The 25,650-nt window shown below is 42.9% G+C and overlaps 1 protein-coding gene across 3 annotated transcripts; it reads left to right on the top strand.

Moving 5' to 3' along the window:
• Positions 1 to 4,996: 4,996 nt before the first annotated feature.
• LOC109885777 (LIM and senescent cell antigen-like-containing domain protein 1) lies at positions 4,997 to 18,979 on the top strand. 3 transcript variants are annotated; one of them, XR_004209131.1, is made up of 11 exons: positions 5,107 to 5,304; positions 6,616 to 6,775; positions 6,974 to 7,040; positions 7,383 to 7,503; positions 9,027 to 9,176; positions 10,003 to 10,153; positions 10,542 to 10,634; positions 15,875 to 15,923; positions 16,006 to 16,081; positions 16,590 to 16,792; positions 17,718 to 18,979. XR_004209131.1 is itself a non-coding variant. In XM_031821264.1 (10 exons), the coding sequence occupies exons 1-10, from the start codon at positions 5,276 to 5,278 to the stop codon at positions 17,830 to 17,832; spliced, it is 1,011 nt and encodes a 336-aa protein (XP_031677124.1). In that variant the 5' UTR covers positions 4,997 to 5,275; the 3' UTR covers positions 17,833 to 18,979. The 3 variants fall into 3 exon arrangements, 1 of the variants encoding a protein (XP_031677124.1); XR_004209130.1 differs by lacking the exon at positions 10,542 to 10,634 and adding an exon at positions 15,316 to 15,408 and having other exon boundaries at positions 5,112 to 5,304; XM_031821264.1 differs by lacking the exons at positions 10,542 to 10,634; positions 16,590 to 16,792 and adding an exon at positions 15,316 to 15,408 and having other exon boundaries at positions 4,997 to 5,304.
• Positions 18,980 to 25,650: the final 6,671 nt, after the last annotated feature.

Below are 25,650 nucleotides of genomic sequence, written 5' to 3'. Positions count from 1 at the left end.
GACGCCAGTTATCGATGAGCAGCACTTCTTTTTTAGGTTTAGGTATCAGTGTTATTAACCCCTGACTCATTGTAGGAGGGAGAACATTGTTTTTAATACTCTCTAAAAAGACTTCAAATAGGAAGGGAGCTACTTGTTCAGAAAATAATTTGTAAAATTCTGATGTAATTCCATCAACACCTGGTGATTTATTGTTCTTTAGATGTTTGATAGACTCTATAATCTCTTCAACTTTGATGGGTTCATCACACTGTTTAGATTCTATATCACTGATAGAGTGAACATTATTCAGTGAGTTAAAAAACATATCTGTGGATTCCTGACAGTACGTAGAGCTATACAATTTTCTGTAAAAATTGCTGCAGTATTTAGCGATTAATTTTTGGTCATCTGTAATAACACCATCAATGTTTAACTTATGGATAGTGTTATTTTTAGAGTGAAATTTCTCAAGTCTAAAGAAATAGGATGAATTCTGTTCTCCCTCCTCAATCCATTTTTTCCTAGATCTAATAAAGGCTCCTTCTGCTTTTAATTTATATATATTATCCAGTTTATTTTGTAACTCAATTAGTTCCATCTTCTCCTCCCCCAAGAGGTCAGCTGGGGACCTCTGAGAAAGGGAAGTTATCTTAATGATCACCTTTTCCTCCTCAGCTCTTCTGGTCTTAGCAAGATTACTACCATATTTTCTAAGATATTTGGACACCTCAAATTTAAAGAGCTCCCAGTTCTTGCAATAAGATTTTTCTTCACAAGCCCTTTTCCAAAAGTGTGAGAGCAGATCTTTAACCTCAAATGTAACGATATCATTATTTAATAATGAGCCATTTAGCTTCCAGTAGGATGTTCTACCAAGGTTAATATAAGGGGTAAATATGTTGATATCAATGTAAATAGCCTTATGGTCTGTGAGGGGAGTTGTACAAATATTTGTAGTAACACACTCACTATCAATACATTTGGATATAAGCCAAACATCTAGTCTGGATTGTCTGGAACCTGTTTTGTTACTCCAAGTGAATGATCCGTGGCCGGAAACCTCTCTCTCCATATATCAGTAAGATCCAACTTTTCCATAAAAAGTATTAAACCCAAATTCTGATTGGTTGGCCTACCTGGGGGCCATCTATCAGTTGAATTATCTATTGTAATGTTAAAGTCCCCTCCTATCAATAATAACGAATTGGGAAATTTAGATAACCAATGAAGTATATGTTTCTCTATAGATTCAAGCAACTCATCATTCTCATGTTTGGTGTTGTACCCGTAGAAGTTTACAGTAATGAGTGTAATGTCATTGTAACTGATCACAAGACAAATAAAGTGACCAAAGGGGTCACATTCCGAGTGTAGAATATTACCACCAAAGGTATTTTTCATTGTAGTGACACCAGCAGAGCGTTCAGATCCATGGGAAAGCCAAATATCGTTGCCCCACTGTGACCTCCAGAAGTTGGCATCAGCAGAAATTGAGTGAGACTCTTGAAAAAAGCAAAAATCTGTTCGAAATTGTTTAGCAAATAGAAATAAGGCCTTGCGCTTCACACTGTTTTGTAACCCCCTAGCATTAAGAGATAATATAGACAAAGACAAAACAACAAAGATATAAAAGTATAAACTGTAGTAGGATGAGCCAAAGACGTAGGAGCAGTGAACGTAAACGATAAGGAACCGAGATCTGCACCATTTAAGTCAATTTAAAGTGAAAATAGCTTATTCCATAACCTTTGAAATTCAACTCAACTGGAAATTATGTTCAAGACCAAACCAAGGGTTCTTGTAGTAAGAGAGACTAAAAATCCTCTTTAGTGTAATCAGGAACTATTTTGAGAAATAAAATAAATAATAATTTAAATAAAAGGGTACCTACTATTTTAAGTACATATGAAAACTGATCATAAAATAATTGTATAACAAAATGTTTTACATATAAACGTTCCTAAGACCTTTTTGGGAAATAAGTATTAATAACTAAATAGAACAATAACCGTGTAAAGTCAGAGCAGACCTGTATGCCATTTAGGACAGTATCTTAGTTACTGTATACATAAAACATAAATTCAGCTTTCAATCTTCTTCGTAAGTTTATAAACAAAATAGGACTTCTGGTCATACAAGAACAAATTAATGAATTGAAATACCTGAGTATTCCTTTAAAATAGTCACCTGATGCTTGTTAGGTAAACCACATAAGGAAAATGAGAATACCATGGCTGAAACCATCAACCTGTTCCTTCTGGTGAGATTTTAGGGAGGAATATGGATTTCTGAACCGTTGATGAAACCTCGTCCTCCGACGAAGTAAGCAGCCTTCCCCTCACTTCGTGCTATCTTGATCGTTGGCCACAACTTGTTCCTTCTTTCTATGTCTTCCGGGCTGAGATGCTCGGCGAAACGCATACCATGGCTCTGAAGGAAGGCGTTCTTCCTAGCAGCTTTCCAGACAGCATCCCTGTAGAATCTGGTAGTGAATAGGATGATGATACCCCTGGGTCTTGAATCGCTTTGCTGTTGCTTCTTGCCGAGGCGATGTACAACGTCGATGGTATCACCAACTTTGTTCTTCTCTGCAGGCAAAACTTCTTGGCAGATACGGATAGCCTCTCCTCGCACATCTTCATTCTCCACCTGGCAAGCCGTAGAGTCTCAGGTTCCATTTTCTTGTGTATTGTTCCAGATCAGTGAGACGTCTATGGTAGACATTGTTATTCTTTTCCACCCTTTCCACATTTTTTTCAACTTTTGCCACTCTCGTTTTCACATCATTAATTTCACCACATGCAAACTCCACAGTCTTTTTCAAGCCTTCGATAACCATGGTGTTCGCGCCTACCATTTTCTCAATGGCGTCACACCTGGAGTTGATGAGTAAGGAGAGGGTAGCCACGATGTCAGAGTTCATGTTGGGTTTTTTGGAGGGTGGAGGTTTGCACGGAGTAACCGGTAAAGAGGGGAATTCGTCATCTTCAGCATTCGAAAGCATGATATTATCCATAGGCCAAGTGTAGTTATGGCAGTTGTCTATAAGCACGTTTCTCTCTTGTTGATTAGCAATAGAACGGCTAACTTTTTCCTTTCTTTTTTTGTCACGACTTTGCATGGACATGCTGAAATAAATTATCCAATTATCATTCCAGTCACAGGAAAGGTCTTATATCTTGAACAAATAAAAATAATAATGACTAAACTTTAAAGAAAAAAAAACAATTTTCACAATCTTTCTGAAGTTTGGTACGGAGCTCGGTAAAAAAGCGTCTGTTCAAGCAGCCATCTTGGCAGTTCTTCCTGATTTACCATGACACCTGGCAGTTAAAGCGATGGGCCAGTCACGGAGAGGTTGCTGGTTAGAATCCCAGCTCCGACTAGGTGAAAACTCTGTCAATGTGCCCCTGAGCAAGGAACTGAATCCTAACTGATCTTGTAAGTCGCTCTGGATAAGAGCGGCTGCTAAATTAATCAAATGTAAAAATAAAAAAAATGTTTTTAAATGTACCTGTTGCACAACGTTCGGCGCAGGTGTTGGTAACTGGTTCTCCATACACCTGAGCCGAACGTTGTGCAACAGGTAATTCGTATGTTTACCTAAGTAGTTAGATGGTTTGTCATTAAATGTATTAGATAGACATGCTTCTAATATCCGTATATTATTGACCGGTGACTGACAATTTGAAGTACGTTAGCTAAAATGAGGTGACGTCAGACCGTATATTTAAATAGGCAATAGAAAAAAAAGCCTGTCATGTTCATTGATTGGGTTAAGACCAACCGTCACTCCAAAACTAGCGGACCCACAATTCTTTACATTTTGCTTTCAATTGACAGATTTTTTATTTCAACATCCTTTATTTCACCCGTCCTCGAAAATGTTTACATTCTTATCTTTATTTTTCATCTTCACGATTTATTTTATTTTGAATTTAATACATGTGGCGTGAAATTGACCCCGTAAAAGCGTTCCACAGGGATGCTGGCCCATGTTGACTACAATGCTTCCCACAGTTGTGTCAAGTTGGCTGATGTCCTTTGGGTGGTGGACCGTTCTTGATACACACGGGAAACGGTCCGAGTGTGAAGAACTCAGCAGCGTTGCAGTTCTTCACACAAACCAGTGCTCCTGGCACCTACTACCATACCCCGTTCAAAAGCACTTAAATATTTGTCTTGCCCATTCAAAGGCACTTCAATCTTTTGTCTTGCCCATTCACTCTCTGAATGGTGCACATACACAATCCATGTCTCAAGATTTTAAAATCCTTCATTAACCCATTTCCTCCCCTTAATCTACACAGATTGATGGGAATGTAACACGTGAATCAATAAATGATCATGGTTTTCACCTGGTTTCACCTCTTCAGTCTGTCAGCTCCTCGGGACCCCAGGGATTACACGTTTTGGTTTTGATCAAAATTATCAAAACTGGATGGCGAGTTGATTATTTGAATCAGCTTTGCAGTGTTAGGGCAAAAACCCCAAAGTGCCCCCTTGGGGTCTCGAGGACGTAGTTTGGGAAACACTGGTCTATATCATGAAAAGAGCAGTACTTAAGTAAACAGCTAATGGGGGATCCTAACAAAATACCACAATTCCAAATACTACCTTTTGCATGGTCAAACTTCTGCGACAAACGTTTCGCAGCATCTGCAATGACATCTGCAAATCCGTGTACACAACCAATAAACGTTGATTTGACTCATTCAGACATGTCTATCCAGTCATTGCAGAGGTGTGATGCATATTCAAAGTATTGGAACAGCTGGTTAGGGGTCTAGAACAGGGGTGGGCATTTTTTGTCTCAAGGGCCACATCAGAATTCAGAAAAGCTGCAGTTATTTGAAAATGGTCCATTATATTTTCTACATACTCTCTATCTAGTTTTAGACGTTCACGAGTGGCCTGGAGTGTTTACATTATTATTTTTGTTAACCCAAAATAATAATTCCCCCCAAAGCGTTAATATTTCTTATTCAAAACCTCCCGCCGCCCAGGGGGATGTATGTCGTCCACCCCTGGTTCAGAAGAACTTCAGGGCCGCTGCAGTCAGTGCAACAGGAGTGCTATCAATGTAATAGCCCTTAGAGGGCGCTATTTCGTCCCTTTTCTTTAGAAAACGCCAGCTACCAAGGAAAGGGTGGCTCCACCAAGATACTGGAGGAGAAAAAAAAATGCTAGTTGGTTAGGTAGGAGTCGTCTCTCGGATCAATCCATTACTCGTCCTATTTGAAGACCCCGGGGAAAAGTCGATACGTTTCTGAAACGGTGGTGTTGATAGGTGATGCTGGGAGTAGTAGAAATGACGGGCAGGTAAGTAAGAACACTCGAATTTCACAGCAGGTTACCATGCTAACAGCTAGCCGGGCAGCTAATGTTAGCTCATTTGTTCGGTGCGATACTGTATGTGATAAAGTGTAACACCTATAGTGATTTTTTTTTTAAATGATGGGCGTGGGAATCGTCTTGAAACATTAAATATCTTTTAAATAAAGTTAACTAACTAGTTAACTCGCTAACCTGACTGCTACAGTAGGCTAGTAACGTCAAGTGTGTGGACGTGTGTGTTGTTGTGAACTTGCTAAAGTTAGCTACTTCAAACTCTGTTCTTCCCTCTCTAGCTTGGTAACATTAGCCTCTTAGTCGGTTAGTTTCTATAACACTTTTAGGTCGAAACATTCAATATATTTTCAAATGTAAACCAGTTTGATTATTTGGATCATTACACGCGGTCTATTTGTAGACCGTGTTGTAATTTCTTGGCACTTGATTTGGGGTGTAACGTTAGGAATTAGCCAATGAGTGTTGAGGCGACACAAGTACAGTACGTGTCTCTGATCAATTATGTGATAAACCAACACTGAATACCACCAGACAGCTATGATCTATCATGTCTGTCTGACTGCTCTCAGATGACCAAATTAGGACACAGACCCTGAGCAACGTGTGTGTCTCCATGGTGACAGCAGTGTTCTGTGAGTAATATGATTTTAGTAAGAGACTGTCTGGGTGACAGCAGTGTTCTGTGAGGTAATATGATTTTAGTAAGAGACTGTCTGGGTGACAGCAGTATTCTGTGAGGTAATATGATTTGGATAAGAGACTGTCTGAGGGACAAGGCCCCGCCCCTGAAACCATGCTTGTCTTTGTGTCCCAAATGGCTCCCTATTACCTATGTAGTGCACTACCTTTAACCAGCCATAGGGCTGTGGTTAAAATGAGTCCACCATATAGGGAATAGAGTGCTATTTGGGATGCACACCCACTCTGCAAAACACTGATCATGTTTACTCAAACCTTTGCCAGTGTTATTTCTGTAGACTCTCAAGGCAGATTTCCAACAGCCCAGCAGTTCCCTGTCGGAGTAACTTTCTCTTTGGATTTCTTCTCACATTGCATTGGCCTATTCAAGCCCCCTCCAGGAGACTCTGCTGCTGTGTGGTAGCCAGAGTGCCAGTCTCTTGTCGTTATTGTGCCAACTCCTTGCCAATGACGGCAGTCAGTTGAGTTGCGCAAGACCACAAACAGATTTGGGCTAATTTCACAGGGATTTCTGTGTCAAAGTGATCAACAGAAGAGCAGCAGTCTGTTCTGATCTTCATACTTTCATTTTTGTCACCATAGCAACATGGCGAACGCCCTGGCGAACGCGTCGTGCGAGCGCTGTAAGAGCGGCTTCGCCCCGGCAGAGAAGATCGTCAACAGCAACGGGGAGCTGTACCACGAGGGCTGCTTCGTCTGCGCACAGTGCTTCCAGCAGTTCCCAGAGGGGCTCTTCTATGAGGTAGACTAACAGGGGCATAAAATGTAGGGTTGCAAAATTCCCAGGTTTTTCAAAAATCATGGTTGGAGGATTCTGGTTTATTCCCTCCAGGATTTCTGGAAAACTGGGGAATTTGAGGAAAGTTGCCACTATTCAAATGTCAAACTGTTCAATGTTTGGGTTTATTGTGTGAGTGAAGCACCCTTTTTCTCCTGACAGTTTGAAGGCAGGAAATACTGTGAACATGACTTTCAGATGCTCTTCGCTCCCTGCTGCCACCAGTGTGGTGAGTAACACACACACCACACACACACACACACCACACACGCATACATACACACACACACACACCACATACGCATACACACACACCACATAAGCATACACACACGTGTATATACACACACACGCATACATACACACATACATGCATGCATACACACACACACACACACACACATACATACATACATACATACACACAGATACACACGTACACACACACACACACACACACACACACACACACACACACACACACACACACACACACACACACACCAAATCTCTTTGTAAATCCACTGAGTGTGTGTATTCTCATGTTGTATTGGTGGGTCTATGTTCTCAGGGGAGTTCATCATTGGCCGTGTGATCAAGGCCATGAACAACAGCTGGCATCCTGATTGTTTCTGCTGTGACATCTGCCAGGCTGTGCTCGCTGACGTCGGCTTCGTCAAGAACGCTGGCAGGTGAATCTCCAACCAATCACACTGCACATTATGCAGGGGAGTCCCCAGCCAATCACACTGCACATTATGCAGGGGAGTCCCCAGCCAATCACACTGCACATTATGCAGGGGAGTCCCCAGCCAATCACACTGCACATTATGCAGGGGAGTCCCCAGCCAATCACACTGCACATTATACCATGGTAGATGACTATTTAACCAATCACAAATCAACACAATAGTATGTTTGTATAAAACAGTGCTGTGAGAAAGTATTTGCCCCATTTTCTGATGTTCTCAGTTGGTTGATATTTGTAAACTCAGGTTCCCTTTATCTAATATCAGGTTTTGGTTGAAGATCTGATAACATTCAGTATCAACAATATGCCAGAGAACATCAGAAAGGAGGCCAATACTTTCCCAACACTGTAGATAAAGTGTAGTAGCAACTTCTACTGTGTCCACCCTTTCCCTGCTTTGTCCCTGTCCAGTGAGACATGTTAGATGTACTTACCCATCATGCTTTGTCCCTGTCCAGTGAGACATGTTGGATGTACGAACCCATCATGCTTTGTCCCTGTCCAGTGAGACATGTTGGATGTACCCACCCATCATGCTTTGTCCCTGTCCAGTGAGACATGTTGGATGTACCCACCCATCCTGCTTTGTCCCTGTCCAGTGAGACATGTTGGATGTACGTACCCATCCTGCTTTGTCCCTGTCCAGTGAGACATGTTGGATGTACGTACCCATCCTGCTTTGTCCCTGTCCAGTGAGACATGTTGGATGTACGTACCCATCCTGCTTTGTCCCTGTCCAGTGAGACATGTTGGATGTACTTACCCATCCTGCTTTGTCCCTGTCCAGTGAGACATGTTGGATGTACGTACCCATCCTGCTTTGTCCCTGTCCAGTGAGACATGTTGGATGTACGAACCCATCATGCTTTGTCCCTGTCCAGTGAGACATGTTGGATGTACGAACCCATCATGCTTTGTCCCTGTCCAGTGAGACATGTTGGATGTACTTACCCATCATGCTTTGTCCCTGTCCAGTGAGACATGTTGGATGTACGAACCCATCATGCTTTGTCCCTGTCCAGTGAGACATGTTGGATGTACTTACCCATCATGCTTTGTCCCTGTCCAGTGAGACATGTTGGATGTACGAACCCATCATGCTTTGTCCCTGTCCAGTGAGACATGTTGGATGTACGTACCCATCATGCTTTGTCCCTGTCCAGTGAGACATGTTGGATGTACGAACCCATCATGCTTTGTCCCTGTCCAGTGAGACATGTTGGATGTACGTACCCATCATGCTTTGTCCCTGTCCAGTGAGACATGTTGGATGTACAAACCCATCATGCTTTGTCCCTGTCCAGTGAGACATGTTGGATGTACGTACCCATCATGCTTTGTCCCTCCCCTCTCCCTGTAGTAAGGAGCTGTAGTAATGTTTGTCCCTCCCCTCTCCCTGTTGTGATGTTTGTCCCTCCCCTCTCCCTGTAGTAAGGAGTTGTAGTAATGTTTGTTCCTAACCAGGCACCTGTGTCGACCCTGTCATAACCGTGAGAAGGCTAGAGGTCTGGGGAAGTACATCTGTCAGAAATGCCATGCCATCATCGAGGACAGCCCCCTCATCTTTAAGAACGACCCCTATCATCCCGACCACTTCAACTGCAACAACTGTGGGTCAGTACGCTTCACGGCTCCCTCCTGATATCTGACATAATGTGCTCCTGATTCCATTATGTGGTTCAGTCAGTATTTGGAATAATGAAAGCAAGAGTGTTTAAGATGTTACCATTTACTCTGCTTCAAAACCACTGTTTCTGTGTGTGTTTTGTGTAATATAATGTTTGTCCCTCCCCTCTCCCTGTAGTAAGGAGCTGTAGTAATGTTTGTCCCTCTCCCTGTAGTAAGGAGCTGTAGTAATGTTTGTCTCTCCCTGTAGTAAGGAGCTGTAGTAATGTTTGTCCCTCCCCTCTCCCTGTAGTAAGGAGCTGTAGTAATGTTTGTCCCTCCCCTCTCCCTGTAGTAAGGAGCTGTAGTAATGTTTGTCCCTCCCCTCTCCCTGTAGTAAGGAGCTGTAGTAATGTTTGTCCCTCCCCTCTCCCTGTAGTAAGGAGCTGTAGTAATGTTTGTCCCTCCCCTCTCCCTGTAGTAAGGAGCTGTAGTAATGTTTGTCCCTCCCCTCTCCCTGTAGTAAGGAGCTGTAGTAATGTTTGTCCCTCCCCTCTCCCTGTAGTAAGGAGCTGTAGTAATGTTTGTCCCTCTCCCTGTAGTAAGGAGCTGTAGTAATGTTTGTCCCTCTCCCTGTAGTAAGGAGCTGTAGTAATGTTTGTCCCTCCCCTCTCCCTGTAGTAAGGAGCTGTAGTAATGTTTGTCTCTCCCTGTAGTAAGGAGCTGTAGTAATGTTTGTCTCTCCCTGTAGTAAGGAGCTGTAGTAATGTTTGTCCCTCCCCTCTCCCTGTAGTAAGGAGCTGTAGTAATGTTTGTCCCTCCCCTCTCCCTGTAGTAAGGAGCTGACAGCAGATGCCAGGGAGCTGAAGGGAGAGCTGTACTGTCTGCCCTGCCATGATAAGATGGGGGTGCCGATCTGTGGCGCCTGCAGGAGGCCCATCGAGGGACGCGTGGTCAACGCCATGGGCAAGCAGTGGCACGTCGAGGTGTGTGGTCAGAAATGACATGATGATCTAGTGCTATTTTAGACATATTTGGACTCAAATGTAACGGGTTAGTCAGATGTTTGTTGAGCTTTTACGAAGAAATTATGTGTTACATTTTAATAATTTCCTTCGTGTTCAGAGAGCGTATGTTTGATTGGACTGTGAGTAACTCTATCTGCTCTCCATCCTGTGACACCTTTCTTTTCCTTCCAACACATTCCTTTATTCTTCTCTACATCCTTATCTTTGTGGCTTCTTTTATCCCTCCCTTCTCCTCCTCCCCCCTTCTCCTTCTCCCCCTCCCTTCTCCTCCTCCCCCCTTATCCTCCTCCCTCGCTCCCCCCCCCCCCCCCCCCCCCCCCCCCCCCCCTCCCTCCTCCTCTCCCAGCACTTTGGGTGTAGTGTATGTGAGCGATCGTTCCAGGGCCATCCCTACTATGAATGTAAGGGCTATGCCTACTGCGAGTGGCACTTTAACATGGTGAGAAGGGGATTATGTCCCAAATGGCAGTAGTCCCTATGTAGTGCACTAAGTTTTAACCAGAGCCCATAGTGTTCTGGTCAGAGTTAGGGCCCTATGTAGTGCAATACTTTAACTCAGAGCCCATAGTGTTCTGGTCAGAGTTAGGGCCCTATGTAGGGAATAGGGAGCCATTTCGGACACATCCAAGGAGAAAGGAGGTCTTTCTCCTCCCACACATAGAAACTGCACTACAGGAAACAACATTACATAGCTAGCTACACAACGACACTCTTCAGCCACAGACACCCGTCATATGTCAATGGAAACAAGAGGCTTACCGTTACCACATTCACAGATAAGTTCTTCTTACCCAGAAATACATGGGTGTCTAAACACATGCACATTGTTGCATTTTAATCTCTCACAACTTTACAGTACTGATGAATACACAAGTAGTCTACAGTGCCTGGCCTGCCTGCAGTTGACATTCTCTCCACTAGAGGCCACTGTTCCGCTGCCTGTCCTGAATGACTGCTGTGTGTGTGTGTCATGCATCTTTCTGACCAAGCCCCGTTGAGGTACTTGGGCCAGTTGTATTCATAAAGCTCTGAGTAGAGCTGATATAGGGTTAGCTTAGTCTTTAAAGGTCCCAAACAGTCATTCTGATTCCCATGTAAAATAGCATTTTGAGTGACTAAAATATCACCCATAATATTTGTTTTGGATAGAAATTCTCAATGTGAGGGAGAAGTACTCTCTCGCTCTCTAACTACCAGGAAGTTTGAAAAGACAGGCTGAGTGGGGAGCGTATACTTGTGAGCGCTCCTTGACTGACAGCTCTGTGAGACCCCGATGTCAAACAACTTGGATACAGTGTTGCAGTAAAATCATCTCAAGCAAATGTGGTGAGACACAACGCAACTCAAACATTGAAGTTGCATCAATATCATTTAAATTTATTTTTATTTTTAATACCTCTCCCATTTGGCATGTCTGTTATGATGCGGTTCACATGACAACGGCGCCTGAGTTTCTAACAACCCCCATTTCATGCTGGCTGAAGACCTAGCTAGTCCGTAACTAGCTTACACCAGACACAGATGAAGACCTAGCTAACACCAGACACAGATGAAGACCTAGCTAACACCAGACACAGATGAAGACCTAGCTAACACCAGACACAGATGAAGACCTAGCTAACACCAGACACAGATGAAGACCTAGCTAACACCAGACACAGATGAAGACCTAGCTAACACCAGACACAGATGAAGACCTAGCTAACACCAGACACAGATGAAGACCTAGCTAACACCAGACACAGATGAAGACCTAGCTAACACCAGACACAGATGAAGACCTAGCTAACACCAGACACAGATGAAGACCTAGCTAACACCAGACACAGATGAAGACCTAGCTAACACCAGACACAGATGAAGACCTAGCTAACACCAGACACAGATGAAGACCTAGCTAACACCAGACACAGATGAAGACCTAGCTAACACCAGACACAGATGAAGACCTAGCTAACACCAGACACAGATGAAGACCTAGCTAACACCAGACACAGATGAAGACCTAGCTAACACCAGACACAGATGAAGACCTAGCTAACACCAGACACAGATGAAGACCTAGCTAACACCAGACACAGATGAAGACCTAGCTAACACCAGACACAGATGAAGACCTAGCTAACACCAGACACAGATGAAGACCTAGCTAACACCAGACACAGATGAAGACCTAGCTAACACCAGACACAGATGAAGACCTAGCTAACACCAGACACAGATGAAGACCTAGCTAACACCAGACACAGATGAAGACCTAGCTAACACCAGACACAGATGAAGACCTAGCTAACACCAGACACAGATGAAGACCTAGCTAACACCAGACACAGATGAAGACCTAGCTAACACCAGACACAGATGAAGACCTAGCTAACACCAGACACAGATGAAGACCTAGCTAACACCAGACACAGATGAAGACCTAGCTAACAACCAGACACAGATGAAGACCTAGCTAACCAGTAACTAGCTAACACCAGACACAGATGAAGACCCAGCTAACCAGTAACTAGCTAACACCAGACACAGATGAAGACCCAGCTAACACCAGACACAGATGAAGACCCAGCTAACCAGTAACTAGCTAACACCAGACACAGATGAAGACCTAGCTAACCAGTAACTAGCTAACACCAGACACAGATGAAGACCTAGCTAACACCAGACACCGATGAAGACCTAGCTAACCAGTAACTAGCTAACACCAGACACAGATGAAGACCCAGCTAACACCAGACACAGATGAAGACCCAGCTAACCAGTAACTAGCTAACACCAGACACAGATGAAGACCCAGCTAACACCAGACACAGATGAAGACCCAGCTAACCAGTAACTAGCTAACACCAGACACAGATGAAGACCTAGCTAACCAGTAACTAGCTAACACCAGACACAGATGAAGACCTAGCTAACACCAGACACCGATGAAGACCTAGCTAACCAGTAACTAGCTAACACCAGACACAGATGAAGACCTAGCTAACCAGTAACTAGCTAACACCAGACACAGATGAAGACCCAGCTAACCAGTAACTAGCTAACACCAGACACAGATGAAGACCTAGCTAACCAGTAACTAGCTAACACCAGACACAGATGAAGACCCAGCTAACCAGTAACTAGCTAACACCAGACACAGATGAAGACCTAGCTAACCAGTAACTAGCTAACACCAGACACAGATGAAGACCTAGCTAACACCAGACACAGATGAAGACCTAGCTAACCAGTAACTAGCTAACACCAGACACAGATGAAGACCTAGCTAACCAGTAACTAGCTAACACCAGACACAGATGAAGACCTAGCTAACACCAGACACAGATGAAGACCTAGCTAACCAGTAACTAGCTAACACCAGACACAGATGAAGACCTAGCTAACCAGTAACTAGCTAACACCAGACACAGATGAAGACCTAGCTAACACCAGACACAGATGAAGACCTAGCTAACACCAGACACAGATGAAGACCTAGCTAACCAGTAACTAGATAACAACAGACACAGATGAAGACCTAGCTAACCAGTAACTAGCTAACACCAGACACAGATGAAGACCTAGCTAACACCAGACACAGATGAAGACCCAGCTAACACCAGACACAGATGAAGACCCAGCTAACCAGTAACTAGCTAACACCAGACACAGATGAAGACCTAGCTAACACCAGACACAGATGAAGACCCAGCTAACCAGTAACTAGCTAACACCAGACACAGATGAAGACCCAGCTAACACCAGACACAGATGAAGACCTAGCTAACACCAGACACAGATGAAGACCTAGCTAACCAGTAACTAGCTAACACCAGACACAGATGAAGACCTAGCTAACCAGTAACTAGCTAACACCAGACACAGATGAAGACCCAGCTAACCAGTAACTAGCTAACACCAGACACAGATGAAGACCTAGCTAGTCTGTAACTAGCTAACACCAGACACAGATGAAGACCCAGCTAACACCAGACACAGATGAAGACCCAGCTAACCAGTAACTAGCTAACACCAGACACAGATGAAGACCCAGCTAACACCAGACACAGATGAAGACCTAGCTAACACCAGACACAGATGAAGACCTAGCTAACCAGTAACTAGCTAACACCAGACACAGATGAAGACCTAGCTAACACCAGACACAGATGAAGACCTAGCTAGTCTGTAACTAGCTAACACCAGACACGGATGAAGACCTAGCTAGTCTGTAACTAGCTAACACCAGACACAGATGAAGACCTAGCTAGTCTGTAACTAGCTAACACCAGACACAGATGAAGACCCAGCTAACCAGTAACTAGCTAACACCAGACACAGATGAAGACCTAGCTAACCAGTAACTAGATAACACCAGACACAGATGAAGACCTAGCTAACACCAGACACAGATAAAAGGGGACACGAGTGTCTTTACCATAGATGAATAGTGTAAACTTTTAATTATATTTGATGACACCCTACAGTCAAATTTTGGCACCAGTAGAGTAGCTGTATAAACCACGCCCCTCCACAAACACGCCTTCTCCGATGTTGGTTACAAAGCGGTAATTATTTAAATTAGTTAAGAGAATATCATGTTACCATTGGTGTATTAAAATGAGTTAGGGTGATGTCACCCTATAACAATGAATCCAAGTGTTTGACATGGGGGAGGGGACCAGTAGCTTTATGACTTTATCAATGTAGGAGCAATGGTCATTTTTCATACTTTAACCTGGTTTCATTCAAATATCATCCAGTTTTATGAAAAACATAGATTTTTTTTAAAAACTGTTCATGACCTTTAAGATCATATGTACATGTACATCACCTGATCCTAGATCAGCACTCCTACACTGATACCCTTTGTGAATACGTGCCCTGATGGCAGCTGACTAGAGTTAGCCAAGTTAGCTAACTTAACTGCATGTGCCTGTGAGTAGAGTTAGTAATATGCTAACGCCTGTGTAGTGGTGTCTGCCTGTGACGAGAGTTAGCTATTAGCCTTGCTAACTTGGGATGCTACTTCCCTGTGACTACAGTTAGCCATTAGCCATGCTAACATGTGATGTTGCCTGGTACTACAGTTAGCCATTAGCCATGCTAACATGTGATGTTGCCTGTGTTTGCAGCATTTTGTGTGTGCTAAGTGTGAGAAGCCGTTCCTTGGACACCGCCACTATGAGAGGAAGGGTCTGGCCTACTGTGAGACCCACTACAACCAGGTAGTACAGCTATAATCTGACTGAGACCCACTACAACTAGGTAATACAGCTATGATCTGACTGTGAGACCCACTACAACCAGGTAATAAAGCTATGATCTGACTGTGAGACCCACTACAACTAGGTAATAAAGTTATGATCTGACTGAGACCCACTACAACTAGGTAGTACAGATATGATCTGACTGAGACCCACTACAACCAGGTAATAAAGCTATGATCTGACTGTGAGACCCACTACAACCAGGTAAATGGTACCCTAATCCCAATGTAATGCACTATGTATGACAGGTCCCATGGGGCTCATGTCCACAAACATTCATAGGATAGGGGTTGCTGAGTAACACAGTTATTGCATGTTGTTCTGACTGGCACTGACTGAAATGTAAAGTTTGATAATGGTTAAATCAAGTCGTGTATGTTTGGTGAATGAAATGCTAATCTCTGCCCGTGTCTCAACCCTCTAGCTCTTTGGTGATGTGTGCTACCACTGCAACAGAGTGATTGAAGGAGACGGTAAGCATCAACTGTTTTTCATTTTGAATGAATTGTTTTAGGAGGATGTAAAGCCATAATGGACTTTCTGTTGTTCCTGTAGTGGTGTCAGCCCTGAACAAAGCATGGTGTGTGAACTGTTTCTCCTGCGCCACCTGCAACACCAAGCTCACCCTCAAGTATGTTATTATTACATGATTATATATCAGTGGTATTATACTGGGCTCTTTCCTAACCCTTTAGCTCTTCCTGTCTGTCGTTGTCCTGCCTTCCTCTCACTCTGTGTCCCAAATGACACCCTATTCCCTATAAAGTACTGTGTTTTCTCTAACCTTTTCTTCTATTGGACACAATCTGTTTTCTCTTCTCTCTCTCCCCCTCTGTTTTCTCTTCTCTCTCTCCCCCTCTGGTTTCTCTTCTCTCTCTCCCCCTCTGGTTTCTCTTCTCTCTCTCCCCCTCTGGTTTCTCTTCTCTCTCTCCCCCTCTGGTTTCTCTTCTCTCTCTCCCCCTCTGGTTTCTCTTCTCTCTCTCCCCCTCTGGTTTCTCTTCTCTCTCTCCCCCTCTGGTTTCTCTTCTCTCTCTCCCCCTCTGGTTTCTCTTCTCTCTCTCCCCCTCTGGTTTCTCTTCTCTCTCTCCCTCTCTGGTTTCTCTTCTCTCTCTCCCTCTCCCCTCCCTGTGGTGTAACAGAGACAAGTTTGTAGAGGTAGATCTGAAGCCTGTATGTAAGCACTGTTACGAGCGGATGCCTGAGGAGCTGAAACGCAGACTGGCCCGACGCGAGAGGGACGCCTCAAAAGACCGCAAAAAGAAACCTGTTATCTGTCTGTAGACTTTTCCAGTCCTCTTCCTTTCATCTTCACTATCCTCCTCTCGCTCATTTCCATCCATGGGTTAGTAATTCCACTTCCTGTCATCTTCACTATCCTCCTTTCATTTCCATCCATGGGTTAGTAATTCCACTTCCTGTCATCTTCACTATCCTCCTTTCATTTCCATCCATGGGTTAGTAATTCCACTTCCTGTCATCTTCATTTAGCTTTTCCTCTTGTCTTTCCTTGTTGTTGTTTTCTCCTCCAGTTGACTTGATCTGTTCTCATTGCTCTGTCATGTTCTTCTGTTATGTGACAATGGATTGTGTCCCAAATGACAACCTGTGGGCCCTGGTCCAACGTAGTGCACTACCCCAGTGGGCCCTGGTCCAACGTAGTGCACTATCCCTGTGGGCCCTGGTCCAACGTAGTGCACTATCCCTGTGGGCCCTGGTCCAACGTAGTGCACTATCCCTGTGGGCCCTGGTCCAACGTAGTGCACTATCCCTGTGGGCCCTGGTCCAACGTAGTGCACTATCCCAGTGGGCCCTGGTCCAACGTAGTGCACTATAGGGAACAGGGTGCAATAGGGCTCTGGTCCAACGTAGTGCACTATATAGGGAACAGGGTGCAATAGGGCTCTGGTCCAACGAAGTGCACTATAAAGGGAACAGGGTGCAATAGGGCTCTGGTCCAACGTAGTGCACTATAAAGGGAACAGGGTGCAATAGGGCCCTGGTCCAATGTAGTGCACTATAAAGGGAACAGGGTGCAATAGGGCTCTGGTCCAACGTAGTGCACTATATAGGGAACAGGGTGCAATAGGGCTCTGGTCCAACGTGTGATCGTAGTGTAACTTGCTAAGGATAGAAACCTGCATGTGCTGCTGTTCATGAGAATACCAACAAAAATTTAACATAATTATTCGTAAAGCACATTTCATACACAATGGAGCCCAAAATGAATTACAAAAATACTGACTGTCTCCCCTGTCCTCTGTTGACAGGAACAAGTTTGTGGAGTTTGACATGAAGCCTGTGTGTAAGAAATGTTATGAGAAATTTCCTCTGGAACTGAAGAAGAGACTGAAGAAACTGGCTGAGACTGTCGGACGCAAGTAGACCTCCGATTCCCAAGGGGGCGACACTCAACAACATGTCCAGTAGCTTTCCCAAAGCCCCAGAAACTCTGGAAAATTCCCTTTCCCGGATGTCCTGATTATTCCCTACTGGGGATCTTCCATTTCGGGGGTTTCTAGAAACCTGGGATTGTAAGAAAGTTACTGGAGGTTCGCAGGTTAGCAACGCTGAACCCTGTATTAACCTTAACAAGTGCCCAAATTAGTCAAAGGAATTGTATGAACGTGTCAGATTTAGACTCAAAATCCCGTCTGTTCCAGTATTTTAGTATTTGACGTCTTCAGGTACTCAGTATAACGTGTTTAATCTTTTCTCACTTTTTAATTGATTATTTTTTGTGCACGTGGCTTTTGCATGTGGAGCTGTTTTTCAGATGTCCAGAGTCTTAATCAAACAATATAGAACCTCATTCTGCCTGACAATGACCTATGAAAGCATGGAGGGGAAAAAACGATGGGTGAAATGCATTTAGACATTGTTAAGAAATAATACATATAACTGATGTAGTTTGGCCACGAGCGGACCAAATGAACAGCAGTATAAAGGGTTAATGACGTCTAACGAAATACTTGCACGCTGTCTTAAAGAGATGAAGGTGCTTGTAGTACTCTTAAAATAGCTTTTGTCTTGTGCCTTGGGTATGAATATACACTGAGTATACAACATATTTCCATGGCATTGACTGATCAGGTGAAAGCTATGATCCCTTATTGATGTCTCTTCAATCAGTAGATGACAGATTTAAAGAAGGATTTTTTTTTTAGCTCGGTACTAGTACTAATGTTTGGTAAGCTCAGTGTATATTTTATACTGCATTATATACTGTAAGGGTGTCCGATAATATGCATGTGGTTGTCCGATATACTGGCATGTGATCCAGACTTACTACAACTGCCTTAATCAGAGAATATTCCTCACTTCTGTGTAAGAATGAGAATTCTAGCTGTGTATCAGAACGTGGAGCCCATGACTCTGGTATGTCATCTAGGACTCTGGTATGTCATCTAGGACTCTGGTATGTCATCTAGGACTCTGGTATGTCATCTAGGACTCTGGTATGTCATGTGTGAGTCTGGTATATCGTGTATCCTAACATTTGCTTGTAATAAAATAAAATGTCATGGGTTTGTTTGAATATTTACTCCCAACCATTTCAGAGGAGGAGAGTTGGAAGGAGATGGACACGTCTCAGCATGCTACTCCAATTTGTTCCGTCACTGTGAGTCGCTGACCTGTATAAACAAGTTAGGGGAGTGTTTCAATGGAGCTTAATCGCTTAAGTTGAATTAGGTAGATGGGTGTGATAAATATACTATGTAAAGGTCTTAAACATGCTAATAGTTGGGTTAGATGAATTAGCTAGATGGGTGTGATAAATATACTATGTAAAGGTCTTAAACATGCTAATAGTTGGGTTAGATGAATTAGCTAGATGGGTGTGATAAATATACTATATAAAGGTCTTAAACATGCTAAAAGTTGGGTTAGATGAATTAGCTAGATGGGTGTGATAAATATACTATGTAAAGGTCTTAAACATGCTAATAGTTGGGTTAGATGAATTAGCTAGATGGGTGTGATAAATATACGTATGTAAAGGTCTTAAACATGCTAATAGTTGGGTTAGATGGGTGTGATAAATATACTATATAAAGGTCTTAAACATGCTAATAGTTGGGTTAGATGAATTAGCTAGATGGGTGTGATTATATAGTATGTATAAAGGTCTTAAACATGCTAATAGTTGGGTTAGATGAATTAGCTAGATGGGTGTGATTATATAGTATGTATAAAGGTCTTAAACATGCTAATAGTTGGGTTAGGTGAATTAGCTAGATGGGTGTGATAAATATACTATGTAAAGGTCTTAAACATGCTAATAGTTGGGTTAGATGAATTAGCTAGATGGGTGTGATTATATAGTGTATATATAAAGGTCTTAAACATGCTAATAGTTGGGTTAGATGAATTAGCTAGATGGGTGTGATAAATATACTATGTAAAGGTCTTAAACATGCTAATAGTTGGGTTAGATGAACACTTTGATTAAGGAGGCATTTTTGCATAAAGAGAAATAATGGGAGATGCTTTATGAATTTGTTGACTAAAACAAATCTAGTTTTAAAAGACAATTTAATAAACATATTTCAGAGTTTGTCTATGAATAAACAAAAGTTATGTAGTAAAAAAAAGAAATGGTGAAAACTGATCATCACTTGTAGTTTCTCACAGAAAACTGATCATCACTTGCAGTTTCCCACAGAAAACTGATCATCACTTGTAGTTTCCCACAGAAAACTGATCATCACTTGTAGTTTCCCACAGAAAACTGATCATCACTTGCAGTTTCCCACAGAAAACTGATCATCACTTGCAGTTTCCCACAGAAAACTGATCATCACTTGCAGTTTCCCACAGAAAACGGAACACCACTTGCAGTTTCCCACAGAAAACTGATCATCACTTGCAGTTTCCCACAGAAAACTGATCATCACTTGTAGTTTCCCACAGAAAACTGATCATCACTTGCAGTTTCCCACAGAAAACTGATCATCACTTGCAGTTTCCCACAGAAAACGGAACATCACTTGCAGTTTCCCACAGAAAACTGATCATCACTTGTAGTTTCCCACAGAAAACTGATCATCACTTGCAGTTTCCCACAGAAAACTGATCATCACTTGCAGTTTCCCACAGAAAACTGATCATCACTTGCAGTTTCCCACAGAAAACTGATCATCACTTGCAGTTTCCCACAGAAAACTGATCATCACTTGCAGTTTCCCACAGAAAACTGATCATCACTTGCAGTTTCCCACAGAAAACTGATCATCACTTGCAGTTTCCCACAGAAAACGGAACATCACTTGCAGTTTCCCACAGAAAACTGCAGAGGGAAGCAGTTCCACCCAGTCAAACATCACACGACATTGAGTGAACGAAAGGTCAAGGACACCTGCTCTTTCTGTGACATAGACTGACCAGGTGAAAGCTATGATCCCTTATTGATGTCACTTGTTAAATGGGCAACAAATCAATGTAGATGAAGGGGAGGAGACATGTTGAAGGATTTTTAAGCCATGAGATAATTGAGGCATGGATTGTGTATATGTGCCATTCAGAGGGTGAATGGGCAAGACAAAGTATTTAAGTGCCTTTGAACAGGGGCATGCTAGTAGGTGGCAGGCACACCAGTTTGTGTCAAGAACTGCAACGCTGCTGGGTTTTTCACTCAACAGTTTCCTGTGTGTATCAAGAACAGTCCACCACCCAAAGGACATCAGACCAACTTGACACAACTGTGGGAAGCATTGGGGTCAATATGGGTCAGCATCCCTGTGGAACGCTTTTGGCACCTTGTAGAGTTCATAGCTGTCAAATTGAGGCTGTTCTGAGGGCAAAAGGGGAGGAGCAAATCAATATTAGGAAGGATGATCTTAATGTTTTGTCCACTCAGTGTATATTGTTACGTGAGAAGCCTCACAGAGGGCATTCAACACTATGGTCAAATCCATGGTCATCTCAATATCTTTACAGTAGAAGCTAACAAAACACACCAAAACTGACCAGGTGCACACTGATCAGTAAAGAGAGACTAACATTCTATAACGCTCCCTTTCCTCTGCATTGTTCTCTCACAGTGAGAAACAACAGGACAACAATAAGGTGTGCTAGGATTTCTTAGTAACTTTATCAAATTCACTGTTACCACTTCCTTTATGAGATGAGGATGAAGTAACTTTAGTAAAAAAACTAGTTAGTCCATCGGTTCAGTAGATGGCGCTGTTGGCTCTCCAATAAGAGATGGGAAGGGAGGAGCGATGACGCGAAAGCGTAAGAAAGGCGATGTTAATAAGATCAGAGATTCAACTCCCAGTGGAGGTGGCTCAGAGCAGGAAGGGGAGGTGGCTCAGTGCAGGAAGGGGAGGTGGCTCAGAGCAGGAAGGGGAGGGCCATTCTCAAATAATTTCATAAAAATAGTGAAACATTCAAAAACGTATCCTTTTTTAGATAAAACTATACTAAATATATTCACGTCACCAAATAATAGATTAAAACACAATGTTTTGCAATGAAGGTCTACAGTAGCCTCGGCAGCACTCTGTAGGGTAGCACCATGCTGTAGTTTCCGTCCTCCTCTGGGTACATTGACTTCAATACAAAACCTAGGAGGCTCATGGTTCTCACCCCCTTCCACAGACTTCCACAGTAATTATGACAACTTCTGCAGGACATCCTCCAACCGATCAGAGCTCTTGCAACATGAACTGACATGTTGTCCACTAAATCAAAGGATTGAAGAATAAATCTACTCCTGAATGCATAAGCTACAGCTAGCTAGCACTGCAGTGCATAGAATGTGGTGAGTAGTTGACTTGAAGAGAAAGACAATAGTTGAACAGTTTTGAAGAAATTTATTTCTTCCAAAATTAAGGAGAAGCAAGAGAGAGAGAGCTAGCAATATTTCTTTTTTTTTACCCTTTCACTTACTTAACTAATGAATGGAGCTAGCTAGTTTAGCCTACTCTAACACCTGGCTAAAACAGAGGGATACTATGTTAGCTAGCTGGCTATGGCTATCCAACACTGGATCTCTTCCAAGTCAAGGTAACTTTTGGTTTTATTAATTTATTGCCACCGGGGCCCGTGGGTGTAACTGCTAAACTGCTTGCTGACTGTACACTGTACTGAATGACTGTAGCGGGTTTACTAACGAGTTAGTTCTATTTGCTATGTTGACTGGCATTAGCTAATATGGTGACAACGATGTAGGCTGTGTGTAGCGGTTAGCTGGTCAGGATATGAAGGTTTGGCTTGGAAAGTTTTTGCGCATGGTCACAGAAAGCTGATGTGTTGTGCACTGAAGTCCACAAGCGAAGGGAAAAGGTGAGAGGAGGAGAGTGCGAGCAAAGTGATCATGCTGTTTGTATGTGGCTGCTATGAAAGTGAACTGTGTTTGCGTGTGTTCATGGGTCTATTCATTTCGCAGATTCCGTTGAAAAATGTTTCTTGTACGGAAGCAAACAGTGAAAAACATACCTGTATTTGTCCAATAGAAAATCTTGTTTGCACCTGAACTATTGATTACACCCTAGATCAGCTAGATGCAGGCAAGAGTGGCAAGGGTTTGAATGTGTCACTATGTCACCTTGATTACTCAGAATTCTCTCAACCTGTGTCCCTACATTGTAAACTTTCATTCATAGGCTAGGTTGTAGCAGCCTCATGATGGGTACAGGGAAAATGTTAGTATCATGTAGTAGCCTACACCTATCGATGTTACATTGAGATGGCTGAATGGAATATGAATGACAGTCATCCAATATGCTGTTATAGAAATAAAATTTAAATTATCATCCTTCCTCATCTTAAACGGCACCGATCGCCACTGTCGTCTCCTGTGTACATACCTAATATTGAGTAAATATCTGCATCTCCTGACTACAAACTAACGTAATCTACCAAGTAATCTAACGTATAGGTCTTCATGCGCTGTTGAGAACTTTGATGATCTCGAAATGGATTCCGTCGGCGGTTGTGAGGGCTCTGAAGTTGAGCCTGTCCAGGATGTGGTGGACCTTCCTGAGGCGACAGGTGTGGTAGAGACGTCCAACGTTTGCCCTGAGACTCCTACCGGAGATCATTTTGGAAAGAGTGGATTCCTGCTTTTTGGCCGACCCATACGTTGCAAGCTGGGTAAAGGACATAAAAGGATAATCAATGGGGGTTAATCAATAGGGTTGAGTGTAGAAGTGGATCAAATGAAAAGGAATATTCCTAGTGTTTGTGACACCTGACATTTGGTGAGACAGAGACCTGGTGGCAATGGTGAGACTGAGAAAAGCATGTCTGTCTTGTTGAGCTTTGACAGAGTTGCTACCTGATAAGGTCAGGTTAGATTATATTTGGTGTTCTGCGAGGGCCTATAATCTGAGTTCATTACGATGCTTTAGGTGCCAAGGATTCGGACATGTTGCAGCAGTGTGTAGAAGAGGGATCCCACGCTGTGAGGAAAGTGCAGGAGGGACTAGTCAGAGGGAGTGTACAGTTGGGATACAGAAAGCACTGTGTGTCAACTGGGGGTTGCCAATGCAGCTGAGGATCTGAAATGCCTTGTGAGAGTGACAGGTTAAAATTGCCAGAGTTCGAGTTGGGCAGAAAGTTTCCTCTACGCTGAAGCAGTGAAGAGGGTATCCCAAGGGTGAGAGAATTGACTGGGAGCCTCCCAGTGAGTAGGCCTAAAGAGAGGATACGTTTTAGTGTGGTTGGATTTCAGATCAAAGGCACCGATGGAGCAGAAAGGACATGTGGCTGTTGCAGCTGCAGAGAAACAGGGAAAGTGTTCAACTGAAATGTGTCTTCAGCATTTAACCCAAACCCCTCTGAATCAGAGAGGTGCAGGAGTCTGCCTTAATCGACATCTTCGGCTCCCAGGAAACAGTGGGTTAACTGCCTTGCTCAGGGGCAGAACGACAGATTGTTACCATGTCAGCTTGGGGATTTGATCCAGCAACCAGGTGTTTGTCTCACCCAGCAACCAGGTGTTTGTCTCACCCAGCAACCAGGTGTTTGTCTCACCCAGCACTCTAACCATTAGGCTACCTGCCCCCCACGAACAAAATAAAACAGGTAAAACATTGTGAGAGAGGATCGTTTAGGTCCAAAGTAAGCGGGATGGGGTGGAGTTTTTTGGGGGGGATAGTGTATACGTGTACAGATACATCTTTGGTGGTTGTGGGGGAACAGGAAGTTCCGGGGAGGCTCCTTAACTGTGTTGTCAAGACGCTAACTTTTGTGTCGCTTTCAAATGCATTACTACAGGTATGTAACAGCACGTTTAAACGTTCTAATATCAAAAGAACAGGTCATAACATGCTCGGTAACAAATAACTTAACGTTTTATCACGTTTGGTAAAGATTTTATGTGTTATTTTTGTGTCAAACCGAGTGAGTGAAGAACGTGATGAAATGTATTTTTCAAACTAGAGACTGGGTTTGTCTGAGTGACTGTACATCATTTCTTAAAAGGTAATTTTATAAAAAAAAAAAAGTATTTGATATTTCTGAGTTCGTTTGACATTGGTTTTGTGTAAAATTCACAAGCTGGTAAAATGGTGGTGTCCACTCGCTTCAACGGACCTCGGTGCAGGCAGTGCTCGTGCTTCAGAGAGAGACACATTCACAGCTACACTACTGGCTTGAAGATGAATGTAATGTTTATCCGTTTTTCACATGTGTAGCAATATTCAGACACATTCAGTTCTTTCTATCTATAATTGTTACTATGGTGTGAACGGGAAAGACAATAGTTTTTTTTTGTGATTGAAATAATACAGTGAAGACAAGGTTATTGCAGGAAATAGTTCATTGTGCTGCTTAATTAAAACAACAACTGCAACCTAAATGGTTTTGGGTCTTTAATGCGTTAATGTAAATGTAGGAAATCTACTCTAAGTGTATTTACGTTGTGATTTAGTGTGTAATTTGTGTCTAATGTGAATTAATGAATGTTTTGTTGTCAATGCTTAGCTACCTGATCTATTGAAATTAGATCATTGAACAAGAAAAAATAGAATGTAATTTTAGAGAATAAAGAAAACGGCAGAACTGCCAAGACAGTTTTTGTGTCGTTGCTCATTATTACTACAGTGTCGTTGCTCATTATTACTGCAGTGTCGTTGCTCATTATTACTGCAGTGTCGTTGCTCATTATTACTGCAGTGTCGTTGCTCATTATTACTGCAGTGTCGTTGCTCATTATTACTGCAGTGTCGTTGCTCATTATTACTGCAGGCCGAC

This window comes from Oncorhynchus kisutch, unplaced genomic scaffold (genome assembly GCF_002021735.2).
Source record: "Oncorhynchus kisutch isolate 150728-3 unplaced genomic scaffold, Okis_V2 scaffold3945, whole genome shotgun sequence".
Taxonomy (NCBI): domain Eukaryota; kingdom Metazoa; phylum Chordata; class Actinopteri; order Salmoniformes; family Salmonidae; genus Oncorhynchus; species Oncorhynchus kisutch.
The sequence above is the reverse complement of the archived record's forward strand: the minus strand, read 5'-3'. Positions and strand labels throughout refer to the sequence as shown.

Coding starts and splice junctions, on each gene's coding strand:
- LOC109885777 (XM_031821264.1), top strand. CDS start 5,276: ATGCTGGGAGTAGTAGAAATGACGGGCAG. Junction 5,305..6,615: donor GTAGTAGAAATGACGGGCAG/GTAAGTAAGAAC, acceptor TTGTCACCATAG/CAACATGGCGAACGCCCTGG. Junction 15,924..16,005: donor CAGAGTGATTGAAGGAGACG/GTAAGCATCAAC, acceptor TTGTTCCTGTAG/TGGTGTCAGCCCTGAACAAA.